The 24,081-nt window shown below is 53.7% G+C and overlaps 1 protein-coding gene across 7 annotated transcripts in view; it reads left to right on the top strand.

Annotated features, from left to right (window-relative positions):
* Positions 1-24,081, top strand: part of TNS1 (tensin 1) — a 225,655-nt gene that overhangs the window by 135,006 nt on the left and 66,568 nt on the right. For all 7 annotated transcript variants that reach the window (XM_027590752.2, XM_027590751.2, XM_027590750.2 and 4 more), the window contains exons 9-18: positions 598-648; positions 1,781-1,903; positions 2,291-2,355; positions 3,289-3,372; positions 7,002-7,114; positions 7,473-7,533; positions 7,770-7,845; positions 8,415-8,544; positions 9,844-9,909; positions 11,252-11,368. In XM_027590752.2, the coding sequence (XP_027446553.1) occupies positions 598-648; positions 1,781-1,903; positions 2,291-2,355; positions 3,289-3,372; positions 7,002-7,114; positions 7,473-7,533; positions 7,770-7,845; positions 8,415-8,544; positions 9,844-9,909; positions 11,252-11,368 (886 nt within the window). The remainder of the gene's footprint in view (positions 1-597; positions 649-1,780; positions 1,904-2,290; positions 2,356-3,288; positions 3,373-7,001; positions 7,115-7,472; positions 7,534-7,769; positions 7,846-8,414; positions 8,545-9,843; positions 9,910-11,251; positions 11,369-24,081) is intronic.

Raw genomic sequence — 24,081 nt, 5'->3', positions numbered from 1 at the left:
CCCGCCACGGAGACCTGTCCATCAGCTGTGTTGGGCATTGTCGAGGGCTCTAGATTCAGACATCGGAGAGTCCTGGGTTTGAATGCCGGCTCTGCTCTTACCATCTGACTTGGCCACTTCACCCCACTAAACCTTAGGTCCTGCATCTGTAAAATGGGTCTGATTACACCACCTACCTCTTGTGGTGGTTGAGAGAAGTAAGTTGACATGTGAAGTGGAAACTAGAGATAGCCAAATACTTATCAGTTAACAACACTGGGATTCCTGTTCAGGATGTGAAGATGCCCACCTTGTGGGTGGCATGTGGTACCCGAGACAGACTGCATTCCCTTCTCCTCTGCCGTCCTTGGTGTCTGTCCACTCACTGAGGGCAGTGGCCATGTCTACCTACTTCCTTCACCTCCTTACCCTGAGAACCTATAGCTGAGTTCTTGTTGGCCAATGTGTGTGTGTGTCCGATGGGACACCATTATAAGCTCTTGCATGGGTAGAATTTTCACCGAGGGGGGCATGTGGGTAGAGGAGACACAGAGAGAGACAGAGAGACAGAGAGACAGAAAGCATTGTCTTACAATCTCTTCCTTTCCCTCCTTCTAGCTTTTCAACCTCTCTGAGCGGAGGCCTGACATCACGAAGCTCCACACCAAGGTGAGCTGATGCCGATCAGGGGTGGGGGCTTCCCGTTGCCTGAAAGAGAAGTAGAACAGCTGGGCTCCCTCTCCCTGCGGTTCCCCACTTTAGAATCTGGGGGGAAGTGCTGAGACACTTCACAAAGCCTATTCCGTGTCTGTGTCATCTTCTATTTGGAACAAGGAAAAGCCCGTATTTATTGTTTTTGCAATACAAATTCCAGAGAGCCAAGCTTGATACAGTGATTTCCTACCCAGGTCTGCCCCCCTGGGGTGCACATAGTATCTCTGGGGTAAGGCTGGAGCTATGAGATTTCTAGCCTCGTTGAAAAGCCCTTTGGATTTAAACTGGCCCGGGATTGCCGATGGCCCATTTCCACTTGCTGGCTCGGCGGGCTGAGTGCAGGCTTTGCGCGGATGTCTGCTCTGGTGCCTGGATTCTGGTACCTGTTGCTTTGTGACCTGGGCAGGTGACAGTTCTCTGGGCCTCCGTTTGCTCCTCTGAAACGGGGTGGGCTAGATTAGATGAGCTCTCTCGACTCTTCCGAGCATGAATTCTCTTTCCGTTTAACGATCTGTGAGTTGAGAAAAGTTTCGAGGAGCCTGAAGCCTGCCGTTCGGATCTGCCCTCTGTCCCCTTCAGGCTTCTCTCTCAGCCAGCCTGAAAAATCAATGGTTTGTGTGTCCGGGCCTGGAACAGAGCTGTGAACTCCTGGGGGCCCTTCACTTTCCCTCTTTGTCCCTGAGCCCGGGTTGTCTTGGGGTTGTCTATGGGAAGAGAGTTTGGGAGAAATGCTGAGGGGCACATTTTGAAGTCAGAGTCATGTGGAACGGACCTTGGGGTCATCAGCTTTACACACATTTGGGGAAACTGAGGCCAGGACAGGGGCCATGACTTGCCAGAGCCCCCAGAGCGAGGCAGTGTCAGAGCAGAGACTCAGAGACCCAGGGTCTCTGGTCCTGGGCCAGTGTCCTCTGCATCCACACCATCACCTCCCCTTTGGGCTGATGGGCAGGGCAGGAAGCAAGGTGGGTGGGTGGCTGGTGCCGTGGCACCTGTGTGTGGGGTATGTGCCACCCCCCACCCACCTCCCAGCTCTGATCGACTCTCTGGGGCTTCCGCCCCTTCTCACTCATGGCTTGGACCACAGGTACTGGAATTTGGCTGGCCTGACCTTCACACCCCAGCCCTGGAGAAGATCTGCAGCGTCTGCAAGGCCATGGACACTTGGCTCAATGCAGACCCTCACAACATCGTCGTTCTACACAATAAGGTCAGAGTGGGGGGCCGCCTGTGTGCACGCACGTGCATAGATGTGTCCTTGGATGAGTGTGTGTGCCTGACCGTATCATTGGATTGTGTGAGCGTGCAAGACTGTGTGCATTCTCTTTCCTAGGAGATAGTAGATTCTGTCCCAGGCCCCCCCCTCACCAAGAAATGGGGAGTTATGAGCTCGTGGGGCCCTCAAGTGTAGTGGGTGATCAGCTGTGTTTCTTCTCTTTGAGACTCAGCCTGACCTGCCTCCCTCCCTTGCATCCCCCTCCCCTGTCCTGTTCTCCCTGAAAACCACAGCCCTCTCTCCAGCCGCTGCCCCCTTTTTCCTCCGGGCTTCTGCATGGGCTGATCTTAGAAGTAAAGTCTGTGTTTGGGGTTCTTTTAGGGAAACCGAGGCAGGATCGGCGTTGTCATTGCTGCTTACATGCACTACAGCAACATTTCTGCCAGGTAAGAGCCTGAGTACTCACAGTGGGAACCCCCTCTGGCCATCCCCCCGTGACTGCTCCCTTCCTTGGGGTTGAGGGGTGCTGAGGATCAGCGGGAGGAGCCTACAGCTCCGAAGCAGGTGGCTGTGCATGGGGGGTGGGAGAAAGGAGAGTCCCTCCCTCTACTGGGAGCACTAGTAGGAGCAGCCTTGGGGGGCAGGCCCATCTAGGGACACCCCATCCAGCCACCTGCTCCGGGCCACTTTTCCTTGGTGAAAGGCCTTCTGTTTCCCTGAGTGAGCTGGAGAGGGAGTCAAAAGGAAATGTTGGGAGGGCAGATCTGGGTCTGGCAGAACCATCTAGAAGTTATCTCATCCTTGTGGGCCTTGATAAGGGCTTTGGGGTTTGGGATGGGGTGTCATTGGACAGTCAAGAACAGAGGGGCTACATCAGCTGTCTCTTCTTTTAAAAATGATCTCTTTGTGGATAGATAGAATGTTCTGTAGAGCCTTAGATGGTAATTTTGTGACTTTAAGAAAATCTAGCCGAATGTTCCCTTCATGGTGAACATTTCCTGTACACCTACTGTGTGCCCACAGCTTTTTATAGATGTTATTTCACTTAATTGCTGTAACAACCTTCAAGGAAGGCCCTGTCACTCACCCTTGACAGGAAGGGAAATCAGGTTCAGAAAGATTAAATAACCTGATTCAGGACACAAGGCTAATAAGTAAGTGGCAGACTTGCTATGGGAACCCAGGCTGTCTGGCTCCAAAGCCCCTTCACTGAGTCCTGCAGCACACAGGATGTAGAGATGCTGGGGCACCCTTTTCCTGAAAGCTTCTTAGCATAGGGTGGCTGGAGGGCTCCACAGGTCTAGGGGAGCAGGGGTGGGGAGACAAGGGGCTCTCGGACATAAAAGTTGGCTCCTCTGACTACCCGTCTCTCCCTGCAGTGCTGATCAGGCCCTGGACCGGTTTGCAATGAAGCGGTTCTATGAGGATAAGATTGTGCCAATTGGTCAGCCATCCCAGAGAAGGTGGGTCTCCGGGGCTTACAGCCAGTGCATGCACGTGTGTGTGTGTGTGTGTGTGTGTGTGTGTGTGTGTGTGTGCGCGCGGTGCATGCTTGCTATCTTGGGGACTGGCCTTATGCACTCACAGGGGATGGAACAGCCATGCCTAGGTGGGGGTGTACTGAACATGCATATTCCGGTGCCAACCTGGAGTGGTGTGAGCTCAGGGACATGGGTGAACCCATGGGCCGCTGTGTGCACCCACAGGAGGGCATGGCACTTGGCTCCTGAGGCCAATGCTGGAGAGCAGTGGGGATTGGTGGGGGACACATTGGTCTGGGTGCAAGAAGGCAGTTTGTATAAGAAGGCAGTGCTATTTCTTGGTCCTGGAAGCAGGACTGCTTCCATGCATGGGTGAGCCTTTAGGAGGCTGATGTCATTGCTACCTGCCCTGGGGAGGTCACAGATTCTTACCATAAGGGTCATCTTCTGGATGAGCTTTGAAAATTTAACCAAGGGCTCTCAAGCACGTGGTCTCATCGGAGTCCACAGCAGCCCAGGCAGAGAGCAGGGCAGAGACGATTCATTCATTCACTGGACAAGTTTTAGGTGCTCTACTACATTCCAAGTGCTAGAGATATCTAGTTGAACAGGGCAAAGTGCTTTGCCTTCAGTGAGCTGATATCCCATTGAGAAAGATGGACATCGTACAAGTAAGTAGACCAATAGGACCATTTCCGTAGTGGCTAGTGCTAGGAAGGAAAGTGGACAGAGTGGGATAGACCTGATGGAGGAGATTGGGGCTATTTAATGAAGGGGGTCAGGGAACACCTGTCAGAGGTGGTGGATTTGAGGCTGAACCTGAGTAATAATGACAACTACTGTATGACCGTCCAGGGCATCCCCATTTTACGGATGAGAAGCCTGAGCCTCATCTGTAAAGGGGAGGGGACTCAGCATGGCCAGGATCCACAGCGAGTAGCAGCAGAACTAGAAGGTATTTGGGGGCCTGTAACTCAGGCCAGACCAGGACACCCCGCCACCCCGCCCGGGGTTGTGCCACCCCCAGTCCTGAGGGCTGGATTCTGCTCTGTGGATAACGTCCTGTGTAATGATGTCTGGTCCACAGGTGAGCACAGGTAGAATCAGGGCTGGTGGGCTGTGGGGAGGCTGCAGGTGAGTGCGAGGCAGAAGCCCAGGCCCAGAGGGGAGACCTGGAGATGGGGAATGGGGCCCAGCCCCTGTGTGGCCAGAGCGGTGGGCCCGCCGCATGCCTGTGATGTGCCACACGGCTCCGTGCGCTGCAGCCACGGGGCTGACCATTTCAGCAGGACACGAGCCATCAACATACTCTCAGGTCATGAGAAGTACTTGGAAGGGGGAAAAAAACCCAAACAGCACGTGATGGCTTCAAGAGTGATGGGGTGGGCATGAGGGCTGAACTCTCGGAGAAGGTGACGTGTGGGGCGAGCTCTGAGGGTTGGAAGGAAGCATCTGAGTGCAGGTCTGCCGTGACCACGCAGAGGGAACAGCAAGTAGGCTGGCCCAGGGGCCAAAGCATCCCCCTGACTTTTCTAGCCCCTCAGGACGCTGACCAGGCTAGCAGGAGCCCCTGGCCTCTTCATGCTGGGGTTCCCCATTTATCCCCCATCACCCCCACCTTGCTTAGAAGGCTGTTGGCTCCACCTGTGAGTGTGTTTGCCATTGTAGTGGGAAGCCCAAGCAGAAGTGAGTGCTCAGGCCACCCAGTGCCTTCCACTGGCACAGGACAGCCGGGAGCTGGTCTCAGGGTCAGTCATCAGAAACCAGATGTCCATGTACAGAAAATTCTGGCTGGGCTGCCCGACGCAGTAGCTGGGGATCACTGAGAGCCTTCCCGGGGAGGAACGAGCCGTCATTCAAGTACCTGCTGGCTGCATATGACTGGTGGCCTTGGTCACGAGTCTGACCGTGAAGGATGCGGAGTGTGATGTGGCTTGGAGAGAGTGGGCCAAGCAGCCACGTCCCCAAAGCTGAAGGCCTGGGGAACGGGATCTGTGTCCTCTCTCAGCAAGTAGAGTGTTCCGGGACTCCACAATGTGCACAGCAGCCCAGGCAGAGAGCAGGGCAGAGACGATTCATTCATTCACTGGACAAGTTTTAGGTGCTCTACTATAGCATGCAGCTGTGGGTGTGAGGCGGGGGGGTGTTTATGTTATCTGTCCTCCTGGCAGCTTGTATTTGCAAGCGCATCTGCTTATGGGTGGGTCATTCTGTCTGGGCCCGTGTGTGAAAGTACAGCTGCTGGCTTCGTTACATATTTGTTGCCACTTTCCCGCCTTCTGGGCAGTGTCATTTGTAGGCGATAGAGCAGCTGGGCGAGAGGTGGGCAGAGAGAGAGAGGGAGGGAGGGGCTTTGCCTGCGACTCCCTTATTCATTGTCACCCCACCCCTGGACTCATTGTCCCCAGCACACAGACACATCCTGTTGGCATGATCCAGAGATCTGATAGGAACCGCCATTCCAGGTTTCCGGTTTGAGTAATGGGGCTGGGGGCTGGGCAGGGGCTGAATAGGAACTGGTGCTGCCCATCAGATTATCTGGCTTGGGTCGTGCAAGGTGGCCCCACCCGGGCCCAGGGACAGAGGCCCACAGGCCTGGAGGTGGGCCAAGGAGCCAAGAGACAGGAGGGGACCGTTGTCATGGTCATGTGGGTTCTGGTTCCACTAGCCTCCGAGAGCCCCCTTGCCCCTCACGGAGTCTCAGGATTCATTCTGATCCATCTGGTTGGCCCAGCTCGGTGTCCTCTGGCCATTCAGAAAAGGAGGACGCATCGACCGATCCCCAGCAAAAGAACTGACCTCTCTTTCTGGCAGGTGCACCGAAGTTCAGACTGCTTTCCTTCTCTCCCCATCCACCCCCAGCTTTGTATGTTCTTGCTATGTGTCAGCAACTCTTTCTGGACCCAGTTTCCCTTCTCTTCTAGAAGGAGTGGAGATGGGTTAATTCTTGAATTTTTCCAATAAGATCCAAAAAGAATGGGGGAGTGTTGACCCTAGGTATAGGAATGCTTAGTGGGAGTTGGATGTCTTTCAGTACCACATACAGAGGGATTTCATACACTTCAGTGTGATGTAAAAAAAGTGAAGGACTCTAATTATTAAGCTCTTACTGTTTGTTGGACAGTCGTGTGGCTGGTGGGTGGGTCAGGGCAGAACTGGGGCCTTGGGTATAAGCGTAAGCTTGGTTTAAGCTCAGTGTGAGGGTGTTAGAGATGTTTGATGGTTGATCAGCCTGCCTTGTGCAGTAGTGAGCAGCTTAATGATGTGAGGGATGTCAGGGATGTGGGAGAGGAATTTTGGTCCAGCAGGAGATTTTTAGGCGGGGAGTGAAGCTGGAAAGAGATGTTCATGCTGACCATCAGGGGGCGCCAGAGAACCCCCAAACGGGCGTACTGGCTAGACGCAGCTCCTGGTTGAGTCCTACGTATCATTGTCCTCCCAACCTGGGGCTCCGGGCAGCAAGGAAGGACTGTGCTGGGGTGGAGGCCCCTGGTTCCAGGAGGCCTAGGAGAGTGGTGGGGGGTGGGCTAGGCGGGGCCAGAAAAGAGATGGGGATGGCTCTGCTCTAGGACGGCTCTCCCCGCTGAAGCTGCCCCTCTCCCTGCCCCCAGGTACGTGCACTACTTCGGTGGCCTGCTCTCTGGCTCCATCAAAATGAACAACAAGCCCTTGTTTCTGCATCACGTGATCATGCACGGCATCCCCAACTTCGAGTCTAAAGGAGGTACCTGCCTGAGCCGTCTGGCTTCCCTCCCCTCCTGTCTCCCTTCCTTTTTTCTCAAGAAGCAGCCTGAGGGGATACAAACATAGGCTTGGACTGGAGTCTCCACCGTGCCACCTCCTGAGCTTTCTTTGAGCCCCGGTCTCTTCGTGGGGTGGGTTCTGGTGGTGCCTGCTGGCCCGTGGTGTTGGATGTGGCAATGGGTTTGGTAAACCTAAAAATGCCTCTCAGATGAAAAGCTAGTATTTCTTCCTCCTTTCTTTTTTCATTTCTCCTTCCTACCTCTCCACTCCTCAGCCCTTCCTTCCTTCCCCCTCTACCCCATACCGTCCACGCTAACACCACCCTCCCTCCCTTACAGGGTGTCGGCCCTTTCTCCGGATCTACCAGGCCATGCAGCCTGTCTACACGTCTGGCATCTAGTAGGTATTCCATGGGAATGAGAGGCCTGGGATGCCGGAGCCCGAGGCCGAGGACCAGGGACAAGGGTGTTGGGGGGATGGGCCAGGACCTCTTCTAGGAGGATCTCATCTGACAGAGGGCTGAAGGACAGAGGCAGCAAGCCTTCCCAGGAGCCGTCTGGCAGGGGGAGCAGGGAGCAAGTGCACTGCCCGCCCCCCTCAGCAGCTCTCTTTTTCTCCGCTCGCCTCCCCCGTAGCAATGTCCAAGGAGACAGCCAGACCAGCATCTGCATCACCATCGAGCCTGGACTGCTCTTGAAGGGAGACATCTTGGTGAGTGCTGCCCCTCTGTCTCAAGCCCCCTCCTCCCTGTTTATTTCTTCTGTCTTCCTGCTCTCCTCCTGCCTCCCCAGACAAGACTGTCACTCCTGTGGGTCACCAGCCTTGGGGCCATAGGCCCTCAGGCCTCCTGCAAGCCATTCCTCTGCCTCAGAGCAGGACATCCCTTCTTCTGCGCTTGTCTCTTGTTCTAGAATATCTCCAGGGAAATATCTGTCAGTGTGAGCCGTTACCTCCTTGCTTCCTGTGGTGACAGGACTCCCTCAATTCTAATTTCAGTCTTTCCTCCTGCAATTTAAATTCACTCCTACTTTTTCCATTCTGTGTGCAGGAACTTCTTGGGAGGACAGTTTTGTTCCCACAGGGTGAGATTGGCCTCCAACATTCTGCTTTTTAGAAGTTTCCCCAGATAGCTCTGAGATCCTGTTTGGTATTGGTGACCTCTCCCTCATTAAGTTTGGGTGAGCCCTGGGGTCTCAGTCATGGAGCTAATAAGGAGGCTCCTTGAGATCTGATTTCCCCTCCTTGGGCCCCTGATGGGCTCTGCTCTCCTTCCCACCCAGCTGAAGTGCTACCACAAGAAGTTCCGGAGCCCCGCCCGAGATGTCATCTTCCGAGTGCAGTTCCACACCTGTGCCATCCATGACCTGGGGGTTGTCTTTGGGAAGGAAGATCTTGATGATGCCTTCAAAGGTGGGCTCATTGAATAGAGACATAGACCTAGCAAGGAACAATACCACAAAGTAGAAGAGCAATAATGGAGGAGCTATGGCAACAGTGAAGGGGGAACCATTTTTTGAGGGAAGGAAATGTGGTTAGGGAGGTGTCTCCCTTTGCTTCTTTATCTATTTAAGATTTTGTCTGTATCACATTCAGACCTGGGACAATATCCACATCCATTCACCCATTCACTCATCCATCCATCCATCCATCCATCCATCCATCCATCCATCCATCCACCTACTCATCTAAATCCATCCATCCATCCACCAAGAAATACTTGTGGGTCTATGTGTGCCAGGCATGTGCTAGACCCTGGGGTTACAAAGAGAAAGAAGTCAGGCCCTACCCTCAGGGAACTCACAGTTCCATGGGAGAAAGAGACACACAAGCGGGGTACAATGAAGTGGTGCTTGCAGTGATGGAGACATGCACAGGCATGATGGGTGGCCACCATTCCTACTGTAACTTCTCTTCTCACAAGCAGTGGATGGTAATCTGTCCAGACTGGGCTTCGGCCAAGACCAGAGAGTAGAGCTGGGGCTTGGGGGTTGGGGGGGATGGAGAGGAGCCTGACCCCCCCAAGTGTAGTCTGGCTCGTGCAGTAGAAAGATGCTTCTGTGATGAGTTTCTTCTGTACTGGAGCCAGGAGGACAGAAGCAGAAGATTCCATGATAATTACAGAACAGAATGTAAATGTTATCAGTCTTAACAGGGAAAAATAAAGGGGTAACAGACCACATAAAGGTCAAGTTGGTAGAGGCAGGGGAAAGTAGGGGCACAAACTTTCTCCTCTTACACAGAGGGAGTCAGGGGACACCATTGAAAATGGACAGCTCAAGAAATAGAGGCTTAGCTATAGTATTAAGTAAGAAATTAAGTATTAAGTAAGAAATACCACTACTACTAGATTTAATAGGAAGGGAGGTAGGAGTGGTATTAGTGGGCCAAATTCATTATCTTCATGGTGGTCAATCAATGGAGATTCCTTGAAATTGGTATATAAGGAAATGGTGGCATAAAAATAGTGGCTATTATTTAGAGTCTTAGAAGTAACTGCTAGTAGAACAAGAAATGGAAATGGTTGGGAATGGTTATCTCAGGCAAGTAGGACCGGGGCCAAAGGTGGGCAAGAGGCTTATTTCATTATATGTACATGATATTATCAACCATATATATGCATCTTATTTTAACCTTCTCCAGAAAGATTAAAGTTGGAGTCCTTTTTGGGAATTAATTGCTCATTTTTGTCTTTCCTTCTCCCTTTTCCAGATGATAGATTTCCAGAATATGGCAAAGTAGAATTTGTATTTTCTTATGGACCAGAGAAAATTCAAGGTATAAACTTGTTAGAGTTCATTTTTCACCCCTTGCCTCCATCCTAACCTGTCCTCTCCCCACGCGCAGCATTCTCCCACTGATGCGCTCTACAACTATCAAGTTACCTATGAATGAGAGGCAGGCCAGCAGTAAAGGATCTGGGTATCACAGTGGACCCCCAGCTAAATGTGAACCAATGACTTATTCTTTGGATAATAAAAATAAAAGAGCTGACCAAGAGGTGCTGGGCTGGATAAACTGTTCTGGTCCCATTAGGTCACCATCCCATTATATTCAGAGACTGAGGCTGTGGCAGATCAAGGGAGTGGCTGAAGGGACATTCAGAGGTACTAGATGGATGAGAAGTATTTATGAAAACTGAGGTGGTTCAACCTGAAGATGAGAAGGCCAATTTAATAGTAGCTGTTGAGCCTTTAGACTGGTTATATGTGGAGACCAGTTGTTCTCCATCCTATTTGAGAATAGAATGAGACGAGACGAAGTTAGGCTACAGATGGAGGGACTCTGGGAAGATTCCAGGAAGGACTGCCAGGTCAGGAAAGGGACTTGCCCTAGGAAGCAGGACGTGCGGCTTGTGCGGTCTCCATCTTTCCGTGGATGTGTAGGAGAGACTGCTTCCCCCCTCACATTTCTGCCTGGAGCCGGGAGCGTCTTAAGTGGGAGTCAGGGGAATGGCTAGAATGACCTTGTGTCCTCTCAGTGTCCGGCTGTGATTTCCCTGTCGTCCCTGATCCCATGTTGCTCATCACAAACCTCTTCCACACTCCCCCTGACTCCAGGGGCAGACTTTCTGGTCTCCTGGAACTGCCCCAGGGGCCTCTGGGACACGGAAAAGGAAGAGGCAGACATCTAGCCGGAGGGGCCCCCAGCTTTCTCCTTCATTCCTCAGAGTCCTGTCTTGATTTACCCCTATAACCGGGTATGAGCCTTTTCAAGAATGCAAGAAACCAGGGGCGCCTGGGTGGCTCAGTCGGTTGAGCGTCTGACTCTTGATTTCAGCTCAGGTCATGACCTCAGGGATCTCGTGGGACTGAGCCCCGTGTTGGGCTCCGTGCTGGGCGTGGAGCCTGCTTGGGGGTCTCTCTCTCCTTCGCTCTCTGCTCTGCCCACCCCCCCCCCATAAAACAAAACAAGACAAGAGAAGACTGCAAGAAACCAGACTCCTGGGTTCTCTGTCCACTCTAAGCCCCTGGCTGCACCCCACCGTGGTCAGGAAAATGAGAAGCCCAACAGGGAGCAGCCCTGGGGGAACTGTTGGCTTCTTCTGTTTTTCCAGCTGCTGATCCTTTTTTATTCCCCCCCGCTTTCTCTTTGCTGCCCTCCCACCCCATTCCTTCAGGCATGGAACACCTGGAGAACGGGCCGAGCGTGTCGGTGGACTACAACACCTCCGACCCCCTCATCCGCTGGGATTCGTATGACAACTTCGATGGGCATCGAGAGGACGGCCTGGAGGGTAGGTGGCACCCGGGCTTCCAGCTCCCCTCCACGCAGCACCGCCCTGCTCCCATGGCCTCGGCACTGCTGGTGGGCTGTGGCACCATCCGGGGTTCAGTGGGGGAGGCAGAGGACAGATCCGGGGCACCTGGGAGTGCTCCCAGTTGGGTGGGGGCCGATAAGACAAAAGAGGAATGTGTGAAATAATGAAGACAGAGCTAAAGAATGCAGCCAAACAGCCACAACGACCTGACTGGCAGAGGAGGGGTTCTTGAGAGCTGGAGTGGCCTGGGAGGGCTCCTTGGAGGAGGGGGCATTGAGTGGCGCTTGACAAAACTCCCGTGCAGCAAACGCAGCACTTTGTTAGATTTCTTTGAAACCTGCTCTTAGATGTTTCCAGGCTCGTGGCCTGACTTCCCTGGGGTCAGAGCACTAGGAATTAGACACAGCATGCAGGGCCTACCAGCTTTCATCAATAGCCAACAAAAATGTTTGAGAGCTGGAAACCGATAAGCTCCAAAATTTGAAAAGTAAGACACAGTCGAAATTAATGCATGTTTAATTTAGCTAGAAAACCTAGCATTATGTCAAGTGGGCAACTGCAACTCAGTTCAGTCCTTGAGAGTTAGATGTGGGTTATTTGTTTGTGAGGTTGATTTGAATGTGGGAGGTGGGGCGGGGCTTCCAAAAGTTAGCAGGCCTGGAGCCCAGGAGCCCTTGAGATGCCTGTCTGGGGTTTGGCATAGACTCGCTTTTCTGATTTGGTCCTGGGACTGCAGCCTGCAGCCTGCGGGAGCTGGAAGGATCCTCAGGACTGTGGGCCCATTCCCCAGTCTTCCGTTGGGGAGAACTTAGACCCTTCCCGCCCTCGAGGGAAGGGTCTTCTGATTTACCCCCACCGCCCAGGATAGGTCCTTTCAAGGGCACCAGCTCCCAGCCTCTGGGCTGCAGCTCGTCCTAGGGAGGGGCTGTGCTGTCCAGGGGACTTTGGGCCCTGTGGCAGAGCCGGGTTAGGGAGAGCCAGGTCTGCACCCCCCTGCCTCCTTCCACCTTCTTCTCCAGGGTTTTGGATTTGTTGACTCCACCCTGCAAGCCTTCTAGGTCTTTTCTTGAAAAAAGATTCTCCCTCTGACCTTTGAGATACCAGAATGAGCGACAGATTTCAGAGCAAGTGGGATGCGGGCGGTGGTTGGGCTAGAATTTAGGGCCTGATGAGAGCATGTTGTTTACAGGCAGGATTGCAAAGTGGATGGCTTGTCCTCAAGCCTACCTCAGTTCCCGTCCTCCCCATCCTGCCCCCAGAGGCCCAGACACCCCACCCTGCCGAGGTACCGCCCCAAGCCCTCCTCCCCACTGCTTCGGCCCCCTCTGCTGTGCTGAGTGGCTAGGGAGAGGGCAGAGGATGAAATGAATTAGTTCTGAGCTACCAGTGGCTGCCAGCCTAATTGTTCATCCTTCTGGGGATGTTTGCATTTTTAACAAGAGCACTTGGCAATTTGAAGGTATTTTCAATATGTCCCCATCTCTCCCTGCTGTGGATTCCGTGCAATGGTAAATGTAAAAACCTTCTGTAAACTGTAAGGGGCCAGGGAAACAAAAGGTAAGCTAGTTAGGGGAAAGGGGAGGCTGGGGAAGGCCCGGTGGGGACACAGTGGCCATGAGGGAAGGCAAGGGGCAGACAGCGGAGCAGAGGGGGACCGCAGTGGTGAGAGGCAGGAACGGGGAGGAAGGAGAGGCTGAGCGAGCCCCCGACTCTTCTCTCGTCATCCGTTCCCCCAGGCAGGGGGACGGAACCAGTGGGACTTTGGGGCCAGTGAAAGGTCAGCTCATCCTGCAGGGACAGAGGGGCTCCCGTCTGGAGGCTGAGAAGCCGGCCCGGTGCCCGAAGAGTGGGAAAGGAAGGCAGGGGAAGCAGAAGGAGGCTCTGCTGTCCTTTTCCCTGGCCTGGTCTGTCCTGACTACGGTTGGCCTGGACCGGGAGCTACACGGTTCGGGTGGTCACCGGGACAGACCCTGCCTGTCCGCCACCGCTGGGCTGCATCCCCCACAGGGACGGGAAAGCCAGCTGTGGGGTGGGAGCAGTGATCATTATTCCAATCCTGCTTCTGGAGGCACTTCTGGAAGGTTCTAGGTTCTGGGGCCCAGAGAGAAAAGCATTTTCTTCTGGCTAATTTTCTTGGTCCAGAGGTCCAGAGAGGGAAGTAGGAGACCTGGGCCTGTCTCCTTAGTTGTGGGCAAGACTCTGTGCCTCAGTTTCCCCATGTACTAGTTGGGGTAAGGGCACCTAACCTCCAAGATTCCGGGGTGCTGAGGAGATGGCTCCAGCTGGAGCCTGGAAGGTGCCTGGGGGCTCCCTGGAGTGGCCCTAGGGCTGGGGGGATGGGCTCTGCGGGTATGTGGTACCCCAGGTGGAGCTGCCTGCTCCCTGAGGAGGTCACAGACTGGGAGAGGCAGGCTAAGCCCGAGGTGCTGTAGTAGAGTGGGTGAGCATGTGTGCTTGAGGCCCGACCGCCTGGGTCCGGTCCAGGTCCCAGATGCCCCCCTGTAGCTGAAGGCCTTACTTAGCCTTCCTATGGTCTCAGTTTCCTCTTCTACAGACTTGGGGTGTCATTGGCATAATGTACCCATTTTCATGGAAAACAGTTTAGGTAGGGGTCCAGAATGTGGCCTCCAGAGCCAAATTATCCAGGTTCAGATCCTTTGACAAGATGCTGTCCTCTCAGGGCCTCAGTTTGCTCTGCTGTGAAAGGGGGATTCAGCCGACAAATCATCTGGAGCACCTTCTGGGGAGTAGGAGCGGGGGCGGCGGCCTGTTGTGGCTCCTCAGGAGTCTCTGACATGTCAGTTGTGACTGTGGCCAGCATCTAAGGCGTCTGCAGACAAGGCTAAGGGGGAGGGGCGCTGTTGGCCTTGAGAGTCCCCTCTGGCTTTGCCACGCTCCAGCCGCTGCAAGTCACCATTTCACCTAACGCTCACAGCTACTCTGTGAGGTGGGTACTGGTAATCGTGCCTGGGTAGGGAAACTGGGGCACAGTGGGGTTCAGTAACCTGCCTGGGTAGGGAAACTGGGGCACAGTGGGGTTCAGTAACCTGCCTGGGTAGGGAAACTGGGGCACAGTGGGGTTCAGTAACCTGCCTGGGTAGGGAAACTGGGGCACAGTGGGGTTCAGTAACCTTTATTGCCTCGCCAGTAAAGAGCAGATCTGGGTGTGGAACCCCAGCGCTAACCACCGTGCTGTTTTGGTAACCACAGATGCCTGTATTCCGGGCGCCAAGTCCCGTGACACTCCCTGGGTGCCACTGAGCTTGGATGAATCTGCCCCCTCCGTCCCCACCTCTCACCACTGGGCCGAGCAGAGGACCCCTGTCCTGAGTCTCAGGGTGAGGGAGGGTTTGGACACAGTGGTACCTGGAGCATAGCAGCTGGGGGAGCACTGGGCTGGCCCCGTGGCAGGTGCTCAGCTGGGCTTCAGTGCAGGGAAGAGCTGAGGCGCATCCCTTGACGTCCCTACACTGCCCCCCGCCCCAGGAGGGTGTGGGGCTGCTCACAGTGCGATGCCCTGGTGCGGGGATGGCCTCGCAAAATAGGTAGTGTGTCTGAGGTGAGGTGAGGCCATTTCTGGAAGTGGCACACCTCTCCTATTTCAGGTCCGGTGAGGCAGGGGGATCGGAGAGGCCCGGCCAGTCCCTCTGGAGGCCACCGGGTGACTCAGAGGGGAAGCCAGGGGGCGCTGAGCCAGGCACTGGGGAACAGAGAGAGATTATCTCTGGCCTGGGCTGCTCCTCGAGGGCCCCCTGCTTGCCATCAGCCCTCCACCCCCTGTTCCTCCTGCTCCTGCAGGTGACCCTGACTTAACCCTCTGTGCCGGGAGCTGCTCTGTGTTTAACCCCTTCCTCGATGCCTGCACCCCCATCTCCTCCCAGCCCCCCCCATTCCCAGTTCAAGTTTCCACCCCCTCAGGACATCGCTGAGCGATCTCGGCAGCAAAATGAGGGAAGAAAATCCACGGGACTTCTCTTCTCTGGGGTGGCCCAGGCCAGTCATGGAGCCTGTCTGATGCCCCACTCCCACGGTGAGGACCCTGAGGCTCGAGAGGCCGGGGACCTGCCAGAGGGGGAGGAAACCCTCACGCGTGGAGCCCCACTTTGTGGGACCTCCACTCCTGTTGTACTGACCCCATTGCGCCGATGGGTGTCGTGCTGGGGTGGAGGTCATGACATCGGACATGGGGTTGCTGTTGAATCCAGGGGTCTGACTCTGGTCCCTTCCCACCTCCCTCGGAGCTCAGTGTATTCAGCGCTCCACACCCCGTAATTCGGGTGGCCCTTGCAGATGCTTGTCCAACTTGTTACACCTTCAGAGGGCAGAGAGCTCACCACCACATGTGTCAGGCTGTTTCACTTTGGACAGGTCCAGAAGTTGAACCAGAAATAGAGGGAAAAGGGAGAGTTGCTTGTGTGTGGTGGACCATGGATGCTCAGGGACCCTTATGTCTCCTTGCACTCAGGCCAGAAGGAAGGGGAAGTGATGAAAGGTGAAGAATCAGACAGAATCTCAATATCAAGAACTTTCTGACTGGAGAAGGGTCCAGGCCTTGGGACATGTGGCTGGGGAGCAGGGGAAGCACCTGCCATCTCCGGGACTCCTTACATCGGGAGGAGCACCCTCTGGTGAACCCCACAGGCTGGTGTCTGAATCTGTGTGGGCGGTCGCAACAAAATCCCACAGACTGTGTGGCTTCACCAGCAGACAGGCATGTTTCCACAGTTCTGGAGGCCAGAAGTCTGGGAGCACAGTGTCAACAGCCCTTGTAGAGGGTGGGCTTCTCCCTTACCTCCGTCCTCCCTCTGTGTGCATCTGCGTCCTGGTCCCTTCTTTATAAGGACACCAGTCAGGTGGGACTGAGGGCCCACTCCTGCGACCGCGTTTTAACTTAATTCCCTCTTTAAAGGCCCTGTTTCCAAATACAGTCCCATTGTGAGGTCCTGGGGGCTAGGACTTCGACATATGAACTTGGGGGGGAAACACGTCAGCCCATGACACCGAGGAAGGAGTTTTCTGGGTTGCCTGTAGTTGGATGCCTGGAGCCTTGGTCCTGAGTTGGGGGAGGGGGGAAGAGAAGGTCCAGGGCGGGGGAGGGGAAAATGGTCTGGCCCCCCACCAGCCTCCTCCTGGCAGGCTGTCTCTGTCTTCCTCTGGTTTGGTCTGGAGCCTGCCAGCTCAGCGCTCTGGCTGACACCACATTTCACAGCCTCCAGAAGCCCCATTAGCTGTTTGGCCTGAGTTCTGAAGCCCCGTGCCCAGATCCCAGCTCCCTGTGGGTGGGAGTGGGGCTGTATTTTTTGCCTATGCTGCACAGAGCAGCCTCCAAATTCCTCCAGAGTGTTCCAGGGCAAGCCTTCTCGGAAGCAAGTTCCATACCAAGAGCCGTGGGCTGCCTTCCACCTCCAAGCAGCCCAGAGGCTGGCCAGGCCTGAGTTGCCTCACTGTCCTCATTCACTTCTCCTGTCCCCTAACCTCCTTGGACATTGAGTCGTTCAGGGTCTCTCACAACTTAAGTGGGTATCGGGGAAGAGGGGTGTGTGCCGGGCACAGCAGCGGATTGCTCAGGGCCAAAAGAAAGAATGGAGACCATGACAAGCCCCCGGGCCTGGCTGCAGATGGCAAGGGCACCTGGGAACCAGCCCACTTCTGGGTTTCTCCTGTGTGGTGCCCATCAGGCCCTCCTTTGTTTTTGTGGGAAGTCCCCCAAGAGCCAGGGGCTGGTGACAAGGGGGTGTGGGTTTGTGCCCAAGCTTCTCAGCCCTCGGAGGAACTGTGAGGAGAGACATTCCCTTTCTCAGGGGTGAGCTTCCAGTTCTGTAGGACACCCAGTGCCTCCTAAAGCGCTGTTGTCTGAGCTGGGGAAGAGCCTCCGTGATGGCAGCCAAGAGTCCCTGGTCTGCGGTGACTTCTGAGCTGGGCTTGTCCAAGAATTCTCTGATTTTTTTTTTTTTTTTTGGAGAGAGAGGAAAGAGGGAGGGAGAGAGACACAGCACATAGTCAGAGAGTGAGGAGGAGAGAGGAACAGGCAGGAGACCAGCAGAGAGAGACAGACAGATACTGGCCTGGAGATTTGGGTTCTGGGTGTCCTTGGTAACTCCTTTTCTTTAGTTCTCCCTTATTTCTTGTAAAACGAGGGGATTGGAGGACTGGTTCTTTCTGTTTCTTTGAGCTTGAACATTGTTTCTTTCTGTGAGTTGGGAGGCGCTAAGATGGACCTGCTGAATTTCCCTCTCAGACCTTCCCACCTCATGAGCTTGGAGCAGGGAGAACAGTGTGGCTCAGTGGTGGTTGTAGAAGTCAGGAGAGGCTTGGTTATGCTGGGTAAAAAACAGCCCCAAATTCTTACTCCAAAAAAAATATATATATATATATATATATATATATATATATATATTTCTTGCCCATGCTGCAAGGGGCCTGTGTTTATGTGGGTTGGCAAGGGGCCTGTGTTCATCGTTTTTACTCCAGGCTGGTGGTGGCTTCATCCCATAGGTGTTTCCGTCATTGCTGCCACAGTGGGTAGAGGACACTGTGACATGCCTCCTGCTTCTGCCCGGACGTGACACACGTGCCTTCTGCTGACATTTCATTGGCCAGAGCAAGTCACACACCCAAGCCTAACTTCAAAGGGGGCAGAGAAATGCACGGGGCACGGAAGATGGAAAGTGGAAATGATGTTGGACAGATTAAGATCTACTATAGGGATGAAGTCTGTGGGATCTAGAGTCTAGATCTGGTTCCAAGCCCTGTTGTTTATAAGTGTGTTTCTTGGTCAAGACACTACCTCTCTGAGACCCAAATGTCATATCTATAAAATGGGTACAATAAGGGTCCTTTCCTCATGAGATTGTTGTTAAGATCCAATGAAGTCATGTATGTGAAAGGTGGAATCCAGAGTGCCTGGTATGTACTATGCTGGTGGTAATTTGTGTCTATTATTATTATTATTATTATTATTATTATTACTATTGAAGTGCTGGAGGAGGGAAGGTAGAGAGGTGATTTCAGGGTACACAAGCCCTCTCTTCTTGAGAAAAATTCCACATCCCCCTGGTCCCTCCACTCTCTGGGAACCATCTGTAGCTGGCTCTGTTCCGGGAGCCTCACTGTCTCTTGGGAGTCGGGAGACTTGCCTCTGACATCACCTTGCTGTGTGACCTTGGAAAAGTTACTTCTCTCTGGTTCTCAGTTCCCTTATCAGTGAATCGGGGAGGATGGATTCCAAAGGGGATTCAGCTCTAAAGCCCTAACGATGATCATGGTACCAGCGCCAATGACTAGATGATAGCGAGCCTTGGTACCCGCCTGGAGCCAGGCACCACCAACTCCCCTTTCTCCTGGTTACTCCTCCCCAGTAGGACTACTAGGCACAACTTGTAGGGTGTGCTTATACAGCCCCTTTCTTTGTCTGCCACTGTCCTTAATCTGGTCTCTGCTCTCCCTGTGCCCGCATGATAATAGGGCGAGTCCCGGGCCTGTTGTGGCTACTCTCAGGGAATGAAAGCCCTTCTGGTCCGTCGACAATGTGCCCAGTGCCCGTGGACTGGGCACTTCGGTCAGTCCGCTCTCTTCCCCTTTGTTGGCTCCTGCCTGGTACCAGTGGTGTGTGTACGTGTGCGAGGAGGCTCACTGGGTTTTCCTGACTTATGGGAAGAGAGGGAAGGAGGGAGGGAATCAGGAGGGCTTCCTGCCCACCGGGCACACTCTCCTTCAGGCAGGGGATGCGTCCCTCACTCCCTGCAGCCTCCTCCTGCTGAAGTCGGTTCAGCCCAACAGGTGGCCCTCTCGGACTGCATCTGAGGGGGCCCCAGGCCGGCCTCCGTGCTCTTGGCCTCAGGCAAGCCTGGGATGGAGGTGGCCAAGGCAGCCCCTCTGTCTGTCCCCCCGCCTGCCTCTCACCTTTCAGACTTTCGGACCTGAGCCAGGCTTTGTCTCCCCTGTGCTTTGTGCTCTGGAAGACTCACTGAGATTGGGGGAAAAGCCCCCAGCAGCAAAACAACACCGTCCAAAATTTCTCTTGGACTCTCCCCCTTCCTGATCCTTTTCCTCCTGACATGGATGTGTGTGAGGTAGTTTAGAGCCACAGAACACTTTTCAGCCTTCCCTCTCTCTTAAAAAAAAAAAAATAAATAACAGCTAATATTATATATTCCCAATATCATGTGATAAAATTGTATTCATGGATATAACTTAATAGCGGCACTCCACCTGTTTTAAAGTATACGATTCAGTGGGTTTTAGTATATTTGGGGTTGTACAACCATCACCATAACCTAACTGTGGAAACTTTTCATCGCCCCCCCCCCGCCATTGACAGCCACCCCCCATTTCTTGTCCCCATCTGTCCCGACAGATGTGAATGTTCTGTAGATTTCCTGTAAATGGAATTATCCAGCACGCGGCTTTCTTTCACTGAGCATAATACTTTCAGGGCGCATCCATGTTGGAGTGTGGGTCAGTGCTTTGCTTTGGTTGCTGAATAACACTCCATTTATGGCCACACCACAGTTTGGTCATACATATCTCAGTCGACAAATGTTTTCTTTGTGTCCACTTTTTGGATATTTTAAAGAACGCTGCTGTGGACATTCGTGGACCAGTTTTCGTGTGGACTCTGGTTTTCACTTTTTCTTGGGTAGATATCTAAGGGTGGAATTTATGGGCCATAGGGTTGCAATACGTTTAATCATTTGAGGACCTGCCAGACTGTTTTCCAAAGTGGCCGCACCATCTTACATCCCCTGAGGATTCCAGTGTTTCCTCCCTGCTTCCTGTCTTTGGGGCTCTAGCCATCCTAGTGGGTATGAAGTGGGACCGCACTGTGGTTTGGGTTTGCATGTCCCTCATGATCAGTGATGTTGAGCATCTTTTCACATGGTAACTGGCCACTATAGATCCGTTTTTAGAGAAATGTCTATTCACATACTTGGCACACTTAAAAAAAATCCTTTTTTTTTTTGTTTGTCCAGTTGCTATTGAGTTATAAGTTCTTTATCTATTCTGAAAACAGGTCCCTTATCAGATAAGTGATTTGCGGGTGTTTTCTCCCCTTCTGTGGATTGTTGTGTCTTCCTTCGCTTGATGCCGGCAGTGTCTTTCTGCAATGCTTTTGTGCTGATCGCCTGCCTTACTCCCGGCGTGAGGCGTTCATCTTCCTCGGACCTCTGTCACAACTGAGATCCCAATACTTCCACGTTGACATCTGTCTGGTTGCAAGTCAGGTTCCCATTTTATAGATGAGGAAACAGGTAGGAGCAGAGTGGTTGGGGGCCTCGTCCAAGGTAGTGTCCTGAGTAAATGGTGGAGGCAGGATTCCAGTGTGGGGGCCTGGAGCCAGAGTTAGGGATCGATACTCCTTCCTAGCATTTAAGGATCTTGATCGAAAAGATTATTCGTCTCCAGACTGAAATGCACTCGGCTGCTTGGTCTGATCTCTTTCCAGCCCCAGAGCTGGTGCTTCAACGGGCTTAGGAAAACGGCCCCATGACACAGAGAGGGAGGCCACGTCTCAGATCCCTGGATAGCAGAACAGGACAGAAGTGCATGATTTCTGCCCCCGCAGTGCCTCAGCCACCCACATGGCCCCGTGTCCCGTCATCTCCCCGAGGCCAGGCAGGATGAGGGAGGGTAGCCCCTCCTCCAGAAGGTGGCCCCTTTGGGTTGGGAGTGAGGCAGTTAGGCAGCAGGGGAACATAGCCCCTGTGCCCACTCTAGAAGAACACTTGTGCCCCATGCTGAATATTTGCCCCTGACCTACTTCAATCGTGTTTGGCTATTCTTGCCTTCTGAACTTTCGGGGAAGATGTGGGAGGAACCAGGAAGAGAGGGGTGCAAGATTGCAGGTGGTCCCAAATAATTCACGAGGAGGTTCCAGGGATCCCAGAGTGATGCGTCTGCCCCATACCTCTGAGCAGAGGGTTTTAGGGGCTCTCTCCTCTGACCGAGAGCCTGGGGTTCGACGCCAGACTGATTTTTGTTCCGAAATCCTAACCTGGTTGCTGGAGAGGGCAGCCCTTCTGGCATGTGACTTCAGGGGATGGGGTAGGGGGACAGAGATGGGCAGAGAGGGAGAAATTCACAGCTGCTGCAGAAATCTTCTGTCCCTGTTCTGTCATGTCCTATAGGACACAGGGCTTAGTCTGCAGCAGGAAGGGTTTGAGTTAGCCACCTGGTAGAAGTTCGTGGCTGTGAGAGAGGGGCTCAGCGGTGGTGGGGAGGTCGGGTCCTTGTCCTCTTGGCACCCTTGGGCAGAGATGTCAAGGAGCAAGGGAGATGGGTCTCTATGTGGGATGGCCTGCACAGACATAGTGACAGAGGCAGGGATAGAATGGCTTCTTGAGGAGGGTCTGGTACCTTCTCTTCCCCCAGGTGGGGGGAGTCCTCTCTGCTGACTTCCTGCAACGGTCAAGAGTGCTGAGACTCCAAATGCAAAGTCGGCCTGACCTTGTGGGTAGAGAAGATGACACCACTGACCCAGCATCCGCCAGCCACCTGCTTAGTGGGGCGAGGCGGGGCTTGTCCTGGTGCCCTCAGACCCTTCTCTGGCTCTGCTCTGCGAGGCAGCTGGTAGGCAGGGAGAGTGGTGTCTGCCCCTGGAACATTCAGTAAACCAATACCCTCCGGAGTGAATGTGCCTTCGGTCCTCTGTAATCTCTGCCATCGGGTGGAGGTTGGAAGGCTGGAGCCACACTCGGAGCAGACCAGAGCTCCTGGCCGGTGGCCTGGGCCGCACGTCTGCCCTCCTGCTGTGCTCAAATATCCAGCTCCAGCCAGGGCTGGAGGAGAGTACTCTCCACCCCCCGCCCTTCTCCTCCTCTGCCAGACCTGTAGACAAGCGCAAGTTAGCTAGAGCCCGCAAAGCACCGACTCTGACCATGTCCAAGGAAAGACATCGAAGCTTCCATTAATCAGATCTTGCTTCCTCCCCAGCTGGGGCTTCTTTTCATCCATCATCCCTCGTGCCTTCCTTCCCTTCTTCCTTCTCTCCTTTGCTTTCTTTCTCCCAAATCCTTACTGATCACCTCCTAGGTGGTGGGCGCTGCGCTGGCCCCGACACTATAGGGGCCGTAGAAAGTCGTGCCCTGGAGTTGCCTGCAGACAGAGCGGGAGGGGGTGCGGCACCATCCGCTGCGTCCCAAGGCCACGCGGAGAAGGATCCTCGTCCTCTTCTCAGGAGAGAGGCAGCTACGGTGGCGCTCGGGGGTGGGGGAGCAGCCCTGCAGAGGGGCTGCGTTTGTACTGGGTCTGGGAGGGGGACGTGGCATGGAGAGCAGAACTGTTTTCCAATCTAGAAGTGGCATAACAACATTGCTCCAAGGCTAGCTAGCGGAGGGAAAGAAAAGCAGTCGATTCAGAGTGAGCTCGCTCTCACCACTGCTGTCGTCCTCGGGTGGGTGGGTGGGATGCTGGAGCCTGTGAAGGCGGGCGTGTTGGAGAGGATGGAGGTGAGCGTGAGGGGAGCGCCTAGGGAGCTGCATACTGGGGTCCAGGAGGGGAGTGAGAACCAGGAGAGTCGGAGAAAAGACAGCACAAAATCACACACACAAAAAGCACAGAATCCTGCTGCAGATGAATCCGTTTGCCTTCTGTTGACCTTGGGCAGATAGGTTAGCCTTTCTGAGCCTCAGTGTTCCCACCTGTAAAGTGGGGCAAGGATGGCACCTCTCCTCTGGGACTGGGGATTACATGAGATCATCTGTGGGCGCCTAGGTCTGTGCCTGTGCACACTAAGTCAGCGGTTCATGTTTGTTGTTACTGATACCACTATCTGACCTTGGGAGCTATTTTATAAAATGCTTCCCGGAGTGCAAGTCAGTTCATTTTTTGATGATCGTAGTTGTTGACCTGGACTTTGAACCTGGGCCTCTGGCTACACGTTCCACGTTCTTTCTACCACGCGGAACCAGGTGTGGGTGTCTGAACCTTTTCCCTGACACCCTCCAAACGCCAGGCTCCGTTCCCATGCAGAACTCCTCCCTCTGCTCTGGGGTTGGAGGACTTGTGAAGGTCACACCAATAACTGGGGGCAGAGCCAGCCCTAGCTCCCAGGGTCTTTTCAGGGTCTTCACCTCCACGGGTCCTGCCTCCCTGGCACCAGTCATCCGTGATGCCCAGGCTATGGGTTATGGTGACTGCTGGCGTAGCCCTAACGTTTCTTCTTTCTCTTCCATTTGAGAAAACAGAGTGCAGGGGAGTGAGAATAACATGATTGTAAGGGTAACCTTGAATCGGCTCCACCAACAAAGAAGAAAAAAAGAAAAAACAAATTGCGTGTGTTCTTTGGTACATGGACTATCCTCAGTAACATTCACTCATTCAGTCAACAAATATTTCACTGAGAGCCTACTATGTGCCAGTCACTGTTCTAGATACTGAAGATATAGCTGCGAGCAAAACAAAGAGCCTTGCCCTTTGTTTTGGGCCTCATGATGATATTCTAGTGGGAGAAGAGAGACAATGGAAAAAAATTTTAAAGACATTATAAGTAAATGACAGAGCATGCTAGATAGGTGATGAACACTCTGGGAGAAAATAGAGCAGAATAGGGCTGGTTGAGGGGGGTTGAGGGGTGAGTTGAAATTTTTTAAAGCTGATCAGCCCAGCCCTCACTGAGGAGGAGACATCTGAACGAAGACTTGAAGGAGGTGAGAGAGTCAGCCAAGAAAATATCTGAGGAAGAGCATTGC

The sequence above is a fragment of the Zalophus californianus genome, chromosome 3 (assembly GCF_009762305.2).
Source record: "Zalophus californianus isolate mZalCal1 chromosome 3, mZalCal1.pri.v2, whole genome shotgun sequence".
Taxonomy (NCBI): domain Eukaryota; kingdom Metazoa; phylum Chordata; class Mammalia; order Carnivora; family Otariidae; genus Zalophus; species Zalophus californianus.
The sequence above is the reverse complement of the archived record's forward strand: the minus strand, read 5'-3'. Positions and strand labels throughout refer to the sequence as shown.